Source organism: Myxocyprinus asiaticus, chromosome 35 (assembly GCF_019703515.2).
Source record: "Myxocyprinus asiaticus isolate MX2 ecotype Aquarium Trade chromosome 35, UBuf_Myxa_2, whole genome shotgun sequence".
Taxonomy (NCBI): domain Eukaryota; kingdom Metazoa; phylum Chordata; class Actinopteri; order Cypriniformes; family Catostomidae; genus Myxocyprinus; species Myxocyprinus asiaticus.
Genome location: NC_059378.1, coordinates 5636571 through 5656611, shown reverse-complemented (window position 1 = coordinate 5656611; position 20041 = coordinate 5636571). Strand labels below are relative to the sequence as shown.

General features: G+C 37.7%; 1 protein-coding gene across 1 annotated transcript in view; it reads left to right on the top strand.

The window, feature by feature from the left end:
• LOC127426179 (ephrin type-B receptor 2-like) overlaps positions 1 to 20041 on the top strand; it is a 229057-nt gene that overhangs the window by 68478 nt on the left and 140538 nt on the right. The window contains exon 2 of the mRNA XM_051672806.1: positions 12381 to 12460. Within this exon, the coding sequence (XP_051528766.1) occupies positions 12381 to 12460 (80 nt within the window). The remainder of the gene's footprint in view (positions 1 to 12380; positions 12461 to 20041) is intronic.

The following is a 20041-nucleotide window of genomic DNA, read 5'->3' as shown; positions in this document are numbered from 1 at the left end:
CCTGGGGATTCTCCAGTGTTGAGCATTATCTACAACTAATGAGTCTGCATAAAAGCAATTGTTTTGCACATTTTGAGACAGGTACGTTGAAAAAAAAAAAAAAAAACATATTAGTGAAGCAACCAGTGATAGCAGTTTTTAGTGAAGTTACTTGCCTTAGCTGGTGTTCCCAGCATGCGCTAGGCTTGAATAATTAATAAGCTTGCTTGATTTTATTAATTAATTTATTAGTTTATTTTAAATGTACCATTTACATTATTTTATGTACCATCACATCAGATTTGTAAGTAAAGTTTACTGTATAAACTGAAAGCTAGATTTACTCACTTTGTTCAATATTACAACATGAGGTTAAGTAGATTTTACTTCATTTTATACCATAAATAAATCTTACTAGTCATTTTTTCAGTGTTAATGTGGCAGTGCAATTCTTGTACCGAACTGGCAGTTGGAGAAAAAAATCTGTTTTAGGTTAACCTTTAAAGTGCAGGAAAGAACACCTTCCCTTGTGACTTAACTGAAACATTCAGCAGGCTAAAAGTGAGAGGAAACCCATACCTGCATGTCTCCCTCACTCCTATGAATATTTACCATCAGCAGTCAGTCCTGGAACATAACCGGGTGTTGTAGAACAGTGTTTGTTTCTGACAGCTTGCGAGCGGCCCATCTGTGGCTTCCTCCAGCATGCAAGCTTTCCTGGCTCGTGTTGAATGTGATGGATGACCTACAGAGGTTCCACTGGGATTTCCATATCAATGAGAAGAGCCCAGCACAGAATTACCCGTACCGTTAGGATATTTTACTGATTGTTATAAAGGCTCTTTAAGCTCATAAAAGAGGTAGTAAAGGACATTGTTTTTGAGGGTTAATGACCAAGCAGAACTGAGTGGTTAATATAATCTCATGGACAATGAGGAGGAGGAGGGTTTATTTGGTGAAGGATATTTGGACAACAATAAGTGGGGTCATGCTTGGATTTTTTTTTGCAGAACTCTCAGCCAGATAAAATATGTTCTCTCATTTGGTGTTTTTCGAAGTGCACACACATCAACAACAAAAGATGGTTGAAGAGATGGAATAAATTGCTCATATGTGTTTTCCTAAGAAATGGTCCCATTTCTAAGTCTTTCTCTGAATCTCTACTAGTATAGTATTTTTATTCTACTGTCACAATGTGGATTAAGTGAAAACTCATTGGATCTTCTGTCATTAGTCACCAAGACTCAAAAGGATTCATGCCTTGTTCAGAAACTTTGACTTCTCACTGGCTTCTCACTAGCCTGACAGAGAAGTTTTGGTATTTTTGTGCAATCATGCATTAAGTCTAGGCACAGGTGGGTGTGGCGAAATTGCGCGTGTGAAGCGCTAATGGGCTTGGTCAAGTGCATTTTACTTCTGAGGTTCTTCTCTGGTTTTTATATAGTCCATTCCCTGTCAAGCACGAGCGATATAAACAAAGACAGCACAATCATAAGTTGGTAGTGTAAATGGACTGTATGCAATGAATTCGAAGAATAGAAATATGGACATACATTCTTTTGTGCATGAATTGTGTCCATGTATACACATGGAAAATGTGGTTTTCATCAGAATTTGGATTTACGCTTTATTAAATTATAAAGAATGTAGCATTATTGAATGAAAGTATTATTAATCATTTTCATCTACTGACACACAAATCATGGCTGGTATTGACAGTGATTGTATCGGCACGCGCTTCACTTCTACCGGTAAATTTAGATTTTGAAAAATTTAATTAATTTATGTAAACATGAAAAAGTAAACCAAAAATATTTCTAAATTCAAATTGCATTTCAAACGAAGTGGTCAAAAAAATCATAGCAAACATCCAGACATTTTACTCTCTCCAACTTCTTCCAGGAGGTAGGTCATGTTGATTTAAAACTTGATAGTATATAAAAAAAAAAAAGGAAATAAGAAGCAACCACATAATTTTGTGATGCTTCTATGACACTTTTGGCTCACGTGTCGACTTGTGTGTTCTTCAGGACTCACACACCGTTCCTTTCAGCTCTACGCTCTATCAGTTGAGCTACTGTGCAATTTGTAGTTTGTTATGTAAGACAAATATTAAAATGTATAATTTTTTTTAAGTCATGCACTATAGTAAAAGTGTTTAGATGTCATAAAATAGCATTGTGTGAAGAACAGAGTGAAAAGTAAGTGTTTATGAACTGATTTCATACTTGTGAAAGAAAATAAAAGAATTGTTGTAGCACCTCTAGTGTTCATTTCACACGATACGTACAACGAGCCAGATTAAACTCATTCAGCAAAAATGTAGGTACAGTAACATGATTCTAACATGAGACTAGCTTGTAAGGACCCAGGCATAACTTTACCAAGGTTATCAAGGACAAAGGAACCAACATGTCATGCAAACCTCCAAACCACACAGGCATGACAAATTGGATTCCTCTTATGTTCGTACACGCACAATTTACAAATTTTTAATCATTTATTGCTTTGTTCTTTGGCCTGTGGGCAAGGAGTAGTGCTAGCAATTATCATTTTCATCAACTCAGTGCACAGTGGTGTTTCTAAACCTGTCAACTTGATGTAGACATTTTTTTTGTGGTTCTGTGCAATGTCAGTTACCTCGCAGGTATTTTTGCCGTGGTGCAAGACTGTCAGAGTACATTGATTTGAAATTGCCTGGAATTTCATCTTTTGCTTAGAAAAATGAATCTTCCTGCACACTGTCAGTAAATTTATACCTGTAATCAAACTGTGGAATGCTTTATTTATGACACTTGATTTACATTGCAACAACTGTAATGTTTTTTGAATAGGGTGTTCTCTCAAAACCAAACACATTTAGGCCCCTAGCGTCACAAGTTGGCCGCACACCATCGAGCCTCCTTAACTGCAAAAACATATTCTTGAAACACAGAAAGAGATCAGCGCTCTTAAATAGTTGGCAAGAAGAATAGGATGTTGTAATCCGACATGATGCAATGTCCAGCGTTTGCGGAACGAGTTGCTATGATGTGCTTTGGAAAAGCAATCAGTTGGAAAGGCGGTCTGTCTGTTAGCATGAGCTGTGAATCTCTTCACTCTCTGTTGTGTTGTCAGACACAGCAAATCATCTGAAGCCGGATCTTTACACAAGCAAGAGAGTTTGACGAAGGGAAAGAGCAAGAGCGAAAGCAGCTTGCAATTACCATTTTGCAGTCCCCTTGTGAGACACATTCAAAGTAAATAATTAAGCATTTCACTGAAGCAACACCATCCTATATAAACAAGCTGCTAAAGAGGCGCTGGGATTGATTGGAGGGACTGGCCTTTTGACAGACACAAATTAGAGAGTAGCCAAGAACGTCTTACTTGTTTAGAGTTTGTGTGCGCACATCTTGGGCTATCTGTCAACAGCTGGGTATCTGACTGCTTATTTTTATGCAAATTTTGGTATATCACTTAAAAAATGTTGAATGGGTACACCAAGATGCAAATAAAGTTTCCAAAATACGCATAAAATACTTTTGCTTGCTCAAGGTGGATAGATTTGTTATTCGGTAAGAATACATGTGCATAAAATTGACTGAATATATTCCCTTAGAATTTATATAGGAATATACACTTAACTGAGCACTTTATTAGGAACACCTTTACACCTACTTGTTTATCCGATTATCTAATCAGCCAATTGTGTGGCAGTAGTGCAATGTATAAAATTATGCAGATACGGGTCTGGAGCTTCAGTTAATGTTCACATAAATCATCAGAATGGGGAAAACTTTTGATCTCAGTGATTTCGACCGTGGCATGATAGTTGGTGCCAGACGGGCTGGTTTGTGTAGTTCCGTAACTGCTGGGATTTTCACAATAATCTCTAGATTTTACTTAGAATGGTGCCCAAAGCAAAAAACATCCAGTGAGTGGCAGTTCTGTGGACGGAAAGGCCTTGTTAATATGAGAGGTCAACAGAAAATGGCCAGACTGGTTCAGGCTGACAGAAAGGCTACAGTAACTCAGATAACCGCTCTGTACAATTGTAGTGAGCAGAATAGCATCTCAAAATGCACAACACATCGAATTTTGAGGTGGATGGGCTACAACAGCAGAAGACCACGTCGGGCACTTAATTAGGACCATAATGTTCTTAATAAAGTGCTCAGTGAGTGTGGATGCGCATCAAAAAAAGTCATGTGAATTTTTTCTCAACAAGTCATTCGCTCAGAGAATGTCATCAATATCATTGCATAGTATCTCAAATGTTACTCTGGATATTCTTAAATGCCAAAGCCTGTTGTCAAAATCATTGGCTACTATTACCTCCCAGAACTGCACTCAAAAAATATACTTTGAAAATATACGCATTTATATTGTATAATCTTAAAAAATATATATATTTTTTTAAATAAATACAATTAAAATGCATATATATTCAAAATAGGCGAAAATATTTTTTTGAGTGTGTCTGACACGCTTTTGGTACCACAAATAAGGAATCTGCCACTGTACACTAGCACACATGAAGTTTGTTAGAGGGTTTTGTTTGCATGCTCTAAACAGTAAGTTATTAATTACACATAGGCCTATTAAAAGAGCCACAGTTATCTATAACATTATCTATTTTGCACCAATTTCCCCAGAAGTGATGATTCTGTTCTTTTAAACACGGGATGGAAAAGCTACTTTATTTGCAAATGGTTTTTGCGATATTTCAACTTGGATGGAAACTTAGCTACTGTGTGAGAGAGCGAAAAAAAGTTTTGCACTGTTTTCTCGACTTACCTCTATATCATCTTTTGCAACTCTTGAATGATGTGCTAGGATGATCTATAAGGAAGGAGAACTACCGTAGCCCATCCCACTCTGAACCCTGGGAATTTGGAGCTACATCATGTTGTCAAGCAGTCAGGAACACTCCGCCGACTGTGTGGTAGCATATTTCACAAGAAATTGCGCACTGCCAAAATCAACCGCCTGCTTCCTCTTCCTCTAAAGCACACTGATACTCTGTGTTGGCTGAGTCCATCTTCCTACTGCCTGCCTTGCCACATCACTCCACACTTCCCTACATCATCATCATCTGACCCCTAAATTCAGCATTTAGTAGACCATGTGTAATCCCGGAGAATTCATAAATCTCCCCAAGAGAGCGAGACCTATCCATGGACATATGTAAAGCGAAGCTAATTCTGATTTGCTCTTCTCAAGCCCCTAAAGCAATGCTGGTGAGGTTTGGGTATCTGCCACCTTCTGGATTAAAGCCCCGTTCTTTAAGCACATTCTGTGTGCAGTATGCTCTGGCATACGGACACAATTACCATACAAAGACATTCTGTAATGCAGCGGTTATGTGCGCTCCAACTAATTGACCCTCGTTGTGCTGAAAGATTTCTGGACAGCTAGGGGCATGTCAGAACTGTGCAGCGGTGCTCACTCATCATTCCAACCACACAGGCCTTTGCCCTTCACCCTGACATATGAATGCTATTATCACGTACACACACCACTCGGATGAAATTATTTCCTCCGACCCTTCGGTAAATTGCAGCAGGATCCTAGTGTATGTTTATGGAGTATTTGCTTGCACTGAATAGCAGTAACACCCTAAATATCCTAATGTTTTTCTTTTTGTTTTGTTTTTTTGAAGAAGAAAATCCAATAGCTGTCATTTCTCAGGTGTGTCTCAGAGAGAACATGCCCTTGAGAAACAAATGGCTGCATAGCGGAGATGACTCCGTTAATCTGTGCTTGAGTGTGTGCCCGCTGCTACAGTTCTACATGTTCCTTTGTGAGGGAGACGTACTGAGGATTTGTTCTAAGCAAATTGCACACCAAATTTTGCTACACATGTTACAAACGTTCCAAGCCAAAGTGACAAAGGGAGCTGCTACTCTTAATCATGTGCAGTGGTGGGAGGGAATCTTAATCATTAGCCTTCATTATGTGTTCTAACAGGAAAATGATGCACTTTGGGAATCAGCATGGTATTAGTGTGATATATGCTTCTAAATGCTGGTCTGTGACTCACTGTTGTGCATTTACTTTGAAGCTGGCACTTGTTGGAAGTATCACCATGAGCTATCTAAGGGCAGAGGGAGGTTTTTTAAGCACTCACTGCCAAAACATTTCAGTTAGTTTCTCCACATCCACCTCTGCAAGTTTTAGCAGAATAGTACCTTCGTAGTCATAACCAGGCCGCCCACCACCCACATAATTGAGTCAGAGTCCATCCAGCCATTCCTGAGGTAGTATTCTCTGGAGAGTATATAAAATCAGATGCAGTCATGCACAGTAGAGAAATCAGCAATTGTCAAGCAATGGACTGAACATCTAAAGACATTGTTTTATCTTGCCAAGTCATCATTCTTGATGCTAATTTAGAAAATGGGACCAAAAGGTCATCATTGAAGCCCTGAATGTATGTCTGGGTTTTCTCTTTAACTTTTAAAACTTTTACACACTTTTAGCACTGTGAACTTCTAGAAAGTAAAGTCTTGTTAACACATTTTTTACACCAATTCTTTTTTTTCTTTTTTTTATTTGTCTACTGATAATGTCCAACAGTGTATGTACACACGTCACAGGAGATTTATGTCATTTTTGCTGAAAGTCATGAAAATTCCCACCACAGTGTCATTTCCAGCTCATCTCAAATTCTGTATTGTTTTTAATAGAATTCTGTAGTGGAAATGACATTTTTAACTTTTTAAAAATAAAGTGGCCAACTCCTTTGCCTTGCTAACATTTTATGTATCATAAATACACACAATTAGATAATATTTTCACACTTTTTTGCATAATTTGGAATAACTGCAGCATGATTGGAAATACAAATATTCTTCTCACAAGTGATATTTACCTAGATTTTTCTTTGTTTCAAACATCACTTGTCTCATATTTCATCTCAAGCATGCTTTTAACTGACACTTTTGTCGATATGGTTAACAAGTAGGCCTACACTAATTTTTAGAAAGAACTTAACTAGGGGCAAAATTGTTTGGTGTAGTGGAAATGACTCCAGAACTGAGGAACAGAAAAATTGACAGAAATCATTTTCACACAATAAATGTTAAAAATGGTTTGTTTATTTCTTTGTTTGTCATAGTTTTAAACATGCGTCCTTAGACAAGCCCTTATAATAAATCTCCGACTGATTGACTAATTCAGTTGTAAAATAAATTGCTGTGAACTGTAGGCCAATGATTGACTTTGTTCAGCAATATGGAAATAAACAATATATTGGATTCTAAAGCCACTTTTTGAAAGTCTTATCAAACATTTACTCGTCTGCCACTATAAAGTAATGCATTTGAATTATCTGAATGTTTTTTTTTTATAATGTATATATTTTATTTATATTTATTTAAATATAACTATTTATAATTGTTTAATCGTTATATATTGAATTATTGTTATTTGAAGGGCTTTCTCAGCAAATATGTATATATGCAATTCATTCGATTAGTTAATTGGCATACCTTGTAATTAATTCAGTTAAAAATGTTAATCGATTGACAGTCCTAATATATATATATATATATATATATATATATATATATATAAAAAATGTTTCTGTATGAGGTAGGTACACAAAGTCAAATGCTGCTTGTGCAACAAGAGAGTGTGTGTGGTATTCTGTGGCAGTCTACAGCCCAAACCCTAATCACCTCCCCAAATAAACAAACCTCCCGTTAATGATCCGTGTAGCCATTTTATATGGCAGCGCCAGCGTTCCCCAAAGAACTTGCTGTGGCCTTTTTAAAAGTAGCGATTTTAACAGGTGCCTCTTTTTCTGGCACAGGGGCATAGCTGCTGACCAATCAATTTCCTCAGCTGTAATCCCTTGTCTAAGAGGATCCTGTTTCCTATCAATTAACATGGACTGGTGTTCAGAGGCTCTCTTTGTTTACATCCTTGTGATGAACAGCTGGCCTATATAACCAATGCCAGGAAGAACTATATGGCTCCTGACAGCTCTGCTATAAGCTAGGTTTCCTCGAATACACCTAGTGAAAGTCCTTGAAAGGTTTTATACTACATTAACAACTACCTCCACTGCATTTTGAATTTCTTAGCCTGCTTTTCACTTAGGAGGTGCAACCAGAAAGACTCTTACTATTGCAGGCCTTTGGAAACCTACTCCCTTCATTGCATATTCCTGTTGCCTGGAAATGCACGGCTTCACAAAAAAAAAAAAAATCATCCCTGTTGAAAAGCTTAAACTCACGTGTCCTCTTGAGTCTTATGAAGGATGAAATACAACTGCACTGAGCTCCACTATGACTCAAGCTTATACATAGGCCCAGGTTGGAATGTGTTGTCACTCAACTCAAGACATGGTATTAGTGTAAACACAGTTAATCTTCACAGTGCTGTATCCACCACTGTCTTCAAAAAAGTCCACAAGAGAGTCCTGTGGAGCAGGCAGACCCCCTGGTTTACTTCAGCACAGAGGATGAAGAGCAGGAAGCAAGACATAGTTGTGAAGAACGGCCAAAACTGTGGGGAGTCGTAAATCTCAAGCTTGGCTATGTGTGCGTAAAGGCTTCTGGTAGGGTGGTTATCCATCGTAGAGTACAGGAGAGGCAGTGCATCATTCTTCCAGACTGCGAATAGCAGTAGCTTATGACAAGCCAATGAGAAAAGAATGTGAAAGAAAATATCCCATCACTAGGCAATACACTCACAGCGCTTTATAGAGGACTATCTCTTAAATTAGGTTATAGAATTCCCTTTTTCAATGGCCATATTATATTTATATTATATTTATTAGATTATATATTATACATTATTATACATTATATTTTGAATCCACAACCTACCAACTGAAGATAGAGTTCCACTTTACATTATGTTATCAATGGCCAAACAAACTCTGTTTAACTGGTCTTAGTATACATTTTTAGCTACATTTAATGTGTAATGTGCTTGTCTCAATAAATGTGTTATGGAGATTGAGGATGTCCGTTAAAAATAAACTGAACACCTGTGTAGTTTTTTTTCACTGAAAGCTTTGGTTTCCCCTGCAATATTCAGAGTTTTGCAAAATAATTTTGAAGTGGCTTGTTATGCGGCAGTTTCCTTGTTTTTGTGGTGCCTCCAGTGTTTATTTCACTTTTTTTTTTTTTACTTCACACAAATCATGAGTAAAACGGCAGATTAGCAGTTAATAAATAATGACATTCAGCATGACTTGTAAGCTGATACATTTTAACATTTGCATAACATAACTAACTCAAGCGCTATCAGGTTGCTCGGGATCTCCAGCGCTAACAGGTTTTACGGTAGCTCCAACGCAAAAGACTGGGGTACGAGGTGCGAAAAGCATTCAAGTCGACACATGAGCCGAAATTGTCATAGAAGTACCACAAAATGCTGTAGTCATCTCGCATTTGCTTTTATTAAACTATTGATTAGGTTTAGGGTAGGGAGGTCTGTTTTGTTTATTTAAATCTCGAAAGAGCATTAACCTTTAAAAAACATCATCTGTTTGGAAGAAATTTTAAGGCAACACCCAAACTAATATGTTTTCATTTTGAGTTTTGGCCTTCCATGCACACTGAGACAATGTTTTTGACAGCGAAAACTGAGCTTTTCGAAAAATGCTCTCCCAAGTCAATAAATCTGAAAAAGGCGTCATCGCGTTGTAGTGTGGACGGGGAATATGGAGGGATCTGAAAACGATGACGTATTTGTTTTCATGTGACACAGTCATGTGATCCATTCAACCCAAAACAATCAAGATGGCGGCCAGTGTTGTAGCGGCGCTGTTGTGCCTGCTATTCACTTAAAGATAAATGTTACTTTGTACAACTTTCACATTGCTATCCTTCAAAGGCGACGGGAAGTTACTCAGAATTGCTGTCCGACGAAGGAACATGAGGACAATTGCGTTTCAGACCATACATGGAACGTGATTTTTTGCATGCGCGGTAAGGGGATTTAAGCATTTTCATACGTTTCAGTGTGGATGAGAAACTTTTGTAAAACGCTTGAAAACATCAGTGTGGACGGAGAGCGTTTCGAAAATGAAAATGCCGTTTTCAAATGTATCCGGATTATTGTAGACATAGCCTAACTCGCTTTTAGTGCCACACAGTGGACATTTCATCTCAGAACTACCGCGATATGTATAATGAACCACCTAATGTAATTTGGAAAAATGTAGCCACAGTCATGGAATTTTCATGAGATCAGGCTGCCAAAATGCCTCATTTCTCAACACAACCCTATACAGTAGACGTCTTCGAAATCACTGTCATTTTCAAGGCCCCAACTTAATTGCAAGCAGCATTCTAAATCACATTAAAAAAGATAAAATAGCCTAATGCAAGATTAAAGAAAAGTCTGTAAATGAAAAGTATTTCCAATAGTTAAGACAAGTAATTATGTTGGCCTCAAGCTGAGCCTCTGAAAGGAGTTTTGTACTCTAATGCTTGTAAAAGGAAATCAAACCAGCTGTCCATGACTGTGATAAAACCTAAACTTCCTCTGTTCACATCAAGCCACATATTTCAATTTCTTCCAAAAAGTCTAACAACTTTCTCTTACTCTAATTACTAGAGGAAATTAATTAAGCCATCAATGCTATAAAATGGAATATTCACAGGGGATGACTGACGGCCATTCTGAACAGAGAACTATCATTCATGCGCCTCTGAGGACCCCAAATAGCAAAATGTGTTCTCTTTGACCCCAATTACTTGAAATATTCTTTAACACCAACTAATCAAAAGTGGATAGAGTAACTGGCCTCCAGTAACAAGGAAAATAATTTTTTCAACCCAGCAGTCTCACTAAACAGCTACAGAAAGGCTGGCTATTCCTGTTGCTTGGAGGTCTGACCTGACGTAGAACAGCTGGAGTACTTGAAGTGATTGTTTCAGGTTATGGGACATGACTTATTTCTACTGAACCAAATGGCAATTTTTGTCTGATACTTTTCAGTTCTCTCTCCATTTCAGTGCCATTCAGAGCTTCAGCATCAATGCAGACATGTCAAAACGGCTGGTCTCTTTATTTCTACAAACAGTAGAATATGCATTTTTACCCAGGGGATGAGAATGAATGATTTTTTTGATGCAAATCTACATAGAGGGCTATTTATGGAGTTCTGTGAAAAATAACTGTGATTTAAAGGCCACTATATCCACGCAGAATTTTTGGATAAGAGGCAGCAGCACCTGTGTTGCAATTTATAGCTCTTCTTTTTTCACATGCACACTCACTGACACATACATACCATGCAGTCTGCATAGTTTTTTACATTATGAATAAAAGATGTAAATGTAATTTCTCAAAGTGTACATTGGAAAGTGATGAAATTATATTCTATACAAAAAACAGTCACAGTAATTGCATACCTCAGCTTGCACATGTTTCCATATGAGAATGCCATATGCACAAACCAAATTAAATGCCAGTTTTGTGGTACTTGCGTTTATTTGGTTTGAAAGTACATAAAAATTCAATTCTGTGATGTTTTTTTTTATTTTGCATTACATACATGTCTACATTGCAAACCAAGCTTTTCTCTATGTTAAGGGAAGTCAGTCTGAACACAATTTTCTTGTCTCCCATGGCTAGAAACGTGCACAATGCATATTGTGGATATTCATGCACATTCGCCTGCAGAGGCAAAATAAAAAAAGGAAAGTCTGTCAAAGATTAGCTTTTCCCAGTATCAGTATGCTGCCACATTGTGTCTCTAGTGGTTATCTCATCTTTGTCCAACTGCTAACCTACATCCTGTACCCCATGTAAACCCTGCAGTGGAAGATCCAGATTAGTGGGCTGCTGTCTCCAAAATATCTTGGCTAAATCACAGAGTGGGGAAGAAGAGTCCACTAACCCACTATTTCCTTTTCCCTTCCTGATTTTACAAATGTCATCTTTATTACTGGAGACGGCTGTAATATCGAAGCATATTTAAGGCTGTTTCGTGTCAAACATGTTGATAGTATTTTATGGAGCAGTTGATTAAGTGGTATCACAAGAATCTATAAATGTCTGGATAAAGAATGATGTTAATGCACTATAAGATATGAAATATTCATAGCTTATTATACTTACTTCCGCAGCATTTCCTTGGGCAAAGACTGAGGATGAAAAAAGCTCTATATTAGGTATTCATTTCAGAACCTCTTTCTGTCTGAGTTGGATGTAGTTTTTGGAGTTATTTGTTATTTAGGAACCCTTTTAGAAACGTTGGAGACAACATTAGCAGAAGGATGAAAGGACTTCTCTTACTGTTCATTTACAATAGAAGATACAGTAGATGGCTAGATACTTTGGCTGCAATGTGTTTTTGATAAGTCTTTGAACTCACAGGCATTGACAGTTTTACAGAGTGTGACCTGGAAATACACAATCTAACCTATGTTTGTTTACTCTTGTTTCCACAGAAATGTTGATGGACTCCACCACGGCGACTGCAGAGCTGGGCTGGACAGTATATCCTGTGTCGGGGACAAGTGACAGCAGTGTACGTCCTCTTTTGAATGCATCTCTAAATTAACAAATGTCTATTTCTAATTGCATTAGAAATGCAATTTCTTGCCTTTTTAACCGTATTCACTTCGTTTCCCTAGGTTGCACTTAAAGGGAAAGTTCCCCCAAAACTGAAAATGTACTCATGTTGTTCTAAATAGGGCTGTGCAATATGGACCAAAAAAAAAATTATTATATAGTGAATGTTTTTATAGAAATTTTGATTTTAATTATGATTTTGACAAGTGTTTTTCCTTATACATAAACTCACCTAGCACTTTACTAGGAACACTATGGTTCTAATAAAGCGCCTGATGTGATCTTCTGCTGTTGAAGCCCATCCGACTCAATGTTCCAATTGTTATGCATTCTGAGATGCTATTCTGCTCACTACAATTGTACAGAGTGGTTATTTGAGTTACCGTAGACTTTGTCCGCTCGAACCAGTCTGGCCATTTTCCATTGACCTCTCTCATCAACAAGGCGTTTCTGTCTGCAGAACTGCCTCTCACTGAATGCTTTTTATTTTTGGCACCAGTATAACCAGTTACCATCATTTAAAAATAAAGTTTTCACTCCGGAACAATTGAAAATCTCTTTATTCCGGTATTCAGTTACGTTCTGCTAAAAATGTAATTCGTTTTTGGTTTTAGTTTCTTGGACAGTTTTTAGTCCCTGCTCACTGATCCTTTTTTTGGATTAGCAAGATCTCGTAAGTGTGCAAAAGATGTGCACTAATCAGAAAAAAGACTTAAACATCACAGAATTCTGAGTAAAAAATAAAAAATAAATAAAATTGCTGCCTGCTGCGGTTTAGAAATTGCACAGGCTCTTAACCGTATTTTATTGTGATTGCGATTAATTGCGCAGCCCTAGTTCCAACTTGTATGTTAAAAGTAGATGTTAGGCAGAATGTTAGCCTCAGTCACCATTCAGTGAATGGAAAAAAGATTTAATGAAAGTGAATGGTGACTGAGGCTAACATTGTGGATGGGTTTCCATCCACATATTTTTATGCGCATTTTGGGATATCGCATAAAGACTGCTGGATGGAAACACCAAGATGCAAATAAAATCTCCAGAATGTGCATAAAAAACGTATACGCTGGCTTGAGGTGGAAATATATATATATTTTTAAGAAGAAATGCGCATAAACTATTGTGTAAACATATTTACAGAATAAGTTCCTTTTGAATTTATTAGGAATACAAGAAAATAAAAATAAAAAATGTGACTAAAAAACTCGTTCATACTGTGACTTGACAAACCATCGGACCAATCATTGCATTTGAATTGTTGCTCTGGTCATCCTGAAATAATGGTCTCTAGAAAAACAACGCCTGCATAGAGTTTGCAGAGCAAAAAAGTTGAAAACAAACTTGAACTGAAGAACAGGTTTATTGACATTTTTGAAAACTATATTATACATCCGCACGGCAAAGACATAAGGAAGGAGGAACGCACACTCTTTGGGGCAGATTCACTAAACAGTTGCGCCACTTTTGCACGTGGTATTTCAGCGCAAATACCTGTGTCTTACTCACTAACCACTTGCAATCACGTATAGCGCGCAATCAGTGCTGAAATTGCGCTGCATCTTCAATATTTAAATGAAGTCATTGTTATTCCTTTCCATGCAAACACGCCTCTTTTCTATGTAAATTAGGCTCATTAAAGATTGCGCTTCATTCACAAAACTTCGTGCAATTTGCCCTGCGCAATTTACATCATGCTATTACCACCAAATGAAAGTAAAATAAATTGTATTTAAAAGAGATGTTTGAGATAATTTTCAACCGAACATTTCAGCAGTAATTAATCAAATACTCATCAAATGATGTTGAAGAGCGTTATAACCTGGCATTGTCACGGTCCGGTCACCTTGTCAGGTTGGGGTTCTGCCTGACAAGACCGTGACAGTATCGGCCTGCCTCAGTGTTTTGTGTACCCCTTTTGTGTGTGTGCACGGATCTGGTTTTTTGGGGCTGCCATGCGCGTGTTACAGCCGTGCACTCTCTGGTGATGTCATGGTCCTGGCACCTTGTCAGGTTGTGTGTTTTCGTCTTACAAGGACCGTGGCATCATCGTCCCTTGTCTGTTTTTGTCAAGGCATGTTTACGTTTTGCCCTCATCTGTTTCAGGTGCCACTGGCATGCTGAATCTGCATTTCCATGGGAACGCTGATCATTTCAACCTTCAACTACGAGCGGCACCTGACCCTTGTTTGTTTCCCCGCTTATTTAAATCCCCCGTGTGTCATGTCCGATCATTGCTATTGTTATTGTCTGTGTGAATGTTTGGTGCTGTGTTGTTCCAGAAGCGTGGTTACCTTCTGCTTCACCTGCGATCGTCGCCCAGTTCCTGTGGAGGAGGATTACTCGGTCTCTGCCCATGTGTCGGGGGAGAGACATTTACTGGCTTGCTTAGTTTGAAAAGAGAATTTTGTGTTGATTAATAAATCCGATTGAACTGTTTCCCTCTGCTTTTGTGTCCCTTTGTCTCCTGTCTCTCACCTGCCTGACAGGCATATATCCAGATGCGCTGTGTCGTCAAGCACACGTTCTGTATGTTTAAGAGATGATCCAGGTGTCTGGATCAAAGTGATGCTGTTCAGTCCCGACTGGGTGGGTCAAATACTGTGGTCTGTGGCATCCTCGGCTACACTGCACTCAGAATCGGACCGTAAGACCAGAATTGTGCGTGCAAATTGTGATCAGCAGCGCTTTTGTGGGCACGTTTGCGCCGTTGCCTGATCTGCATAATTCCTTTAGTGAATCGGTCACTAAACGAGCGCAGTTTGTGTGGCGCTATTCTTTCTTAGTGAATCTGCCCCGTAGTGCTCCCAGAACTGTGTGATGCGCTGTCGCTCCTAGACATAAGAGAAAGTTCTTTACAGTGTTTTGTCTGTGTTCTCTAAGCCGGGAGTATTTTATTAATAGAAGGGTCACAGTGGCTACAATTTCTCCGGAAGTGACGATTTTGTTCTTTTGAACACATGGGATGGCTTTATTCACACATTGTTATTGCGATATTATTTTTGAATAAATTAAATTTACAACTTGGCTGAAAACATAGCTAAAGTGCCTAACATCTCCTTTTGTGTTATGTGTGAACAACATGAGGGTGAGTAAATGACGACAGAATTTTTGTTTTGGTGAACTATTCCTTTAAGACAGACATGAAAATATTCATTATTGGTATATCTCTGTTGATTTAGACAGCATTTGGATGCAATTCATTTCTAGATAGCATACCTAGATGGGTTTCATCCATTCAGCATTTTCATCCATCTCATCCATTGGTTCAAGCCCAGTCAGCACTCGCTGGTCAGGCAGTAATTTATTGTCTCCTCCACCACACTAGGATCTATGTTCTTTCGAAGGGAACGGATCGGGGAGAAGAATAATATATTCCTGAGTAATTTTCTGGTGTATTTCTGAAAAACCACTCCCTATTTTATTCAATTATTTATGCTTCTGTGTCTGTTTTTGAGGGATGGTTCAAATTATACCATGCTGTGTGTCTGGAAGCAGTAAAAAAAAAAAAAAAAAGGAAGACTGTGTGGAAAAAAAGTGAGAGAGAAAAAGAGGATAGAGGGCTGACATTGTGGTTGTGCAACTTCAAAGTTCCTCAGATATAATTTTGCTCACCATCTTCTCTTCCAACCTGAGGGCACGCAGCTTTCTTTCCGTACTGATTGTAGCAATCAATATAAAAGAACAAAGAGGTCCGGTGTCTTCACTGCTCTGGATTCAATCTGCACAGAATAAGAGTCACCTCTCCTCTTCCTCTCTAACAAAAGAAATGGAATTACACATGCTTTGCATCACCACATCTTTTTCATCTTTGCAACTCTAAAGTTTAACAAAACAACTGCAAAAGTGATATTCTTTCAGTACCACAGCTAATGGCAATATATGTCAGAAGGAATATTTTAATATAAAGTGTGAAATGTGTTCAGATGCAGAAGTTATTTAGTTTTTGACACATTCAAAAATGTAGACTTCCACAACGGTTCCAATGTCTCTGAGGAAATGGATTCATCAGCAAGGAATTCTGGTGATCTGTCCAACTTTCCCTAGTCTTCATTTTCAGTTATAATGCTGTCTGATACCACATATTTTCAAAGAGCATATACATTTTCTTGAAGGAAATTAGATGGGAATAGTCTCTAAGAAGACATAGCACACATTAAGTACAATTGGGGAATGGTGGTTCCCCGTAGCAGCACTAAACAGGTGGGATTCTGTAAACCTTAATAGAGAGAGAGGCTTTAAGTTATTGTTTTACACCCCTGCAGGGCCCTGTGGGCTTAACTAAAGTATCAGTGTCAGTCAAAATATAGAGCACTCCATCAACAGTTGGCTGTCGTGGCACTGAATAGCCTTGCAAAACAAACCCCTGTTGCAGAACTGTCAAGGAGAAAAAATCCAGATGTGGTTTGTTCATTCATTCTGATTCATTCATTCATGCTTGTGTGCTGAATGTACTCCCGACTTAAACCTCTTGATGTTTCATGCAGATGGAATATATAGAACATTGTAATTATGGAACTTAACACCTACTTTAAAGAAAGATTTATGGTAAACATTTTTCACAGCCAGGTGTGAGATGTGCATACTTCATGTACTTTCTGCTGTTATTATTTTCCACTCTACCTATTACTCCACATGTCTGCATAGAGACTTGTTGGGACTTGCACATCATCACAACTTTTGAAACTTAAATGTTACCATTTCAGATATCTTAAAGTATATCAATCAAATCAAATCAAATCCCTTTATTGTCACTCAACCATATACACAAGTGCAACAGTGGGTGAAAGTCTTGGGTGCGGTTCCAAGCAACATAGCAGTCATGACAATTACAGTAAACATCTGATTTACACATAACACAGTTTACACATCTGTTACACAACACAATATACACCTAATAATATACAATATACAATATACAGTATACACAAAATAAGAAGACTGTATACAATAAAAATACACTGGATTCTGTTCCTTTGAAGGCAAAAAAAATTGCTATATTTTAGGACAACATCGAATATTCCGGGCTAAATATAAACCTCAATTAAGCTCGACAGCATTTGTAAATCGACAGCACAAAAAATTATTTTGACTCATCCCTCTTTTTTTTTTTTTTTATAAAAAAAAAAAAAAAAGCAAAAATCTGTGTTACAGTGAGGCACTTATAATGGAAGTGAATGGGGCCAATCCGTAAATGTTAAAATACTCACTGTTTCAAAAGTATTGCTACAAGACCTAAACAATATGTGTGTTAACATGTTTTAAGTGTGATAAAATCGCTTACTAACCTTTTCTGTGTAAAGTTATAGCCAATTTTACAACTTTGTTGCCATGATGACACAGCGCTGTAAACCCTGTAATCCGCTCAGAACAGTAGTATGCAGCAAAAAATCCTGATTGTAACTTTACAGCTCAAATAATACACAAGTTTTAACAGAAGAATTAATGCAATTGGTTTTATAAAAGTTATTAGCTTCACATTTATACCTTTAAAATCTCCAAACATTTTTCCCATTCACTTCCATTGTAAGTGTCTCACTATAACCTCGGTTTTTCCTGTTTTGAAAGAAAAGGAGGGACGAGTCAAAATTATTTTTTGTGGTAATCATTATTATGCCACAAAAGCAAAACAGATAAATCGCTACTATTCAGTCTAAAAATAAACTCAAAGAAAGTGGTAGAGAAAATCTTCTTTTAGAGAGCGCTTTCAATAACACATCTCTGAGCAGGGTTGTGCATTATATTACAGAGATAAGTGTAAACCTGTCAGTTCATTCTCTTGACTTAACAATTTAACTCTGCAAAATCTTAAAGTCATTTTGTTTTCCTCAAGGGCATGTAAAAATGATATATCAAAAAACACACCACGTTATGCATTTGAAATACAACAGTGCACGGTATTCACTTATTAAGCAACACTAAGAGTGTTTTCACAGAAAGACGGTGGTTTGTAACAATTAGTCTTAATTTGCAACTGTTAGAGTGTGTGTGCATCCTCATAATGCTACAAATTAAATCATTACCGGCTTAGTTAGATAATGCGCCGCAGTGGACATTACAAATGTGTATAAATGCCTCCATCTTAGAACCCAGTGATGGTCGTGCATCTTGACTTGTTGCTTATTGATGCAGAACACGCAATTAAGCCAGTACACTTGTGTTACTAATCGTGGTGATAGTGTGGCCCTGTCTAGACTGCCTGTAGGTCCAGATCAAAACACTATCTTAATCATCTGTGTCTTTGCAAGCAAATTAACTGGAAACACTGGAATGAAATTTGACCGACTTTTGCTCGAAATGCGAGAATGGATCTGCCGTTGAAGGGACAGTTCACCTGAAAATGATTAATTATTAATCATTTAGGCCATGTCTACACTAATATGTTTTCATTTGATTTTGATGTACGTTTACTCCCAAGGTTGGGCAGAATACTTAAAATATTCTGGGTTGAATGCTAAATAATCTCTCTTAAATGTATTCGGTAATGTATTCAGATACATCACATAAAAAATAACATATTCAGAATACAAGAATACTTTTAGAACACATATTTATAAAGGCAAGGCATAATTGGAAGAATTAGGTATGATATGTCATTAGTATCTTATCACATTAATCCGGATACATTTCACTTGAGAACGGCGTTTTCCTTTTCGAAACGCTGACCATCCACATTGCCGTTTTCAAGCGTTTTCCAAAAGTTGCCAGTCCACACTAAAACGTATGAAAACGCTTATATCCCCTTACTGCGCATGCGAAAAAACACCGTTCCATGTACGGGCTGAAACGCAGTTGTCCTCATGACAGCAATTGCAAGTAAATTTTGCGTCACCTATGAATTAATGCATTGTGAAGGTTATACAAAGTAACATTTATCTTTAGTAATACTCTCAAAATGAATAACAGGCACAATAATGCTGCTACAATGTTGGCCTCCATCTTGATTGTTTTGGGTTGAATGGATCACACGACTGCGTCACATGACAACAAATACGTCATCGTTTTCTGATATCTCCGTCTTCCCCGTCCACATTACAATGCGATGACGGCATTTTCAAATTTATCCACTTGGGAGAGCGTTTTCGAAAACTCAATTTTTGCTGTCAAAAACAGTGTCTCAGTGTGGACGAATGGCCAAAAGTTGGACGCTGATGTTTTTCTTTATGGATGGCAGACGCCAAACAGAAGGCAGTTCGCGATCAACTACATTATCTCGTCCACTTTCCAACAAGAAAACTGCTGCCTGTACCTCCAAGCCCCAAAAGCCCCTAGCTGTCACAACCAAGCAGGGTTGATTGTGAATGTTCAGAATGGCATTTTTTATGTTTTTAACTATATTTTGTATTTTAATCTTCATTTTAAACCCATTATTTGATTGAACTAACAATGATTTATACATTTTGATAGAAAATTGGACACAGAATGCAAATTAACTAGGGCTGCAACTAACGATTATTTTGATAATCGACTAATCTAACGATTATTAGAATGATTATTCGACTATTCGGGCGATTATTGCAACGATTAATCATTAGCTCTA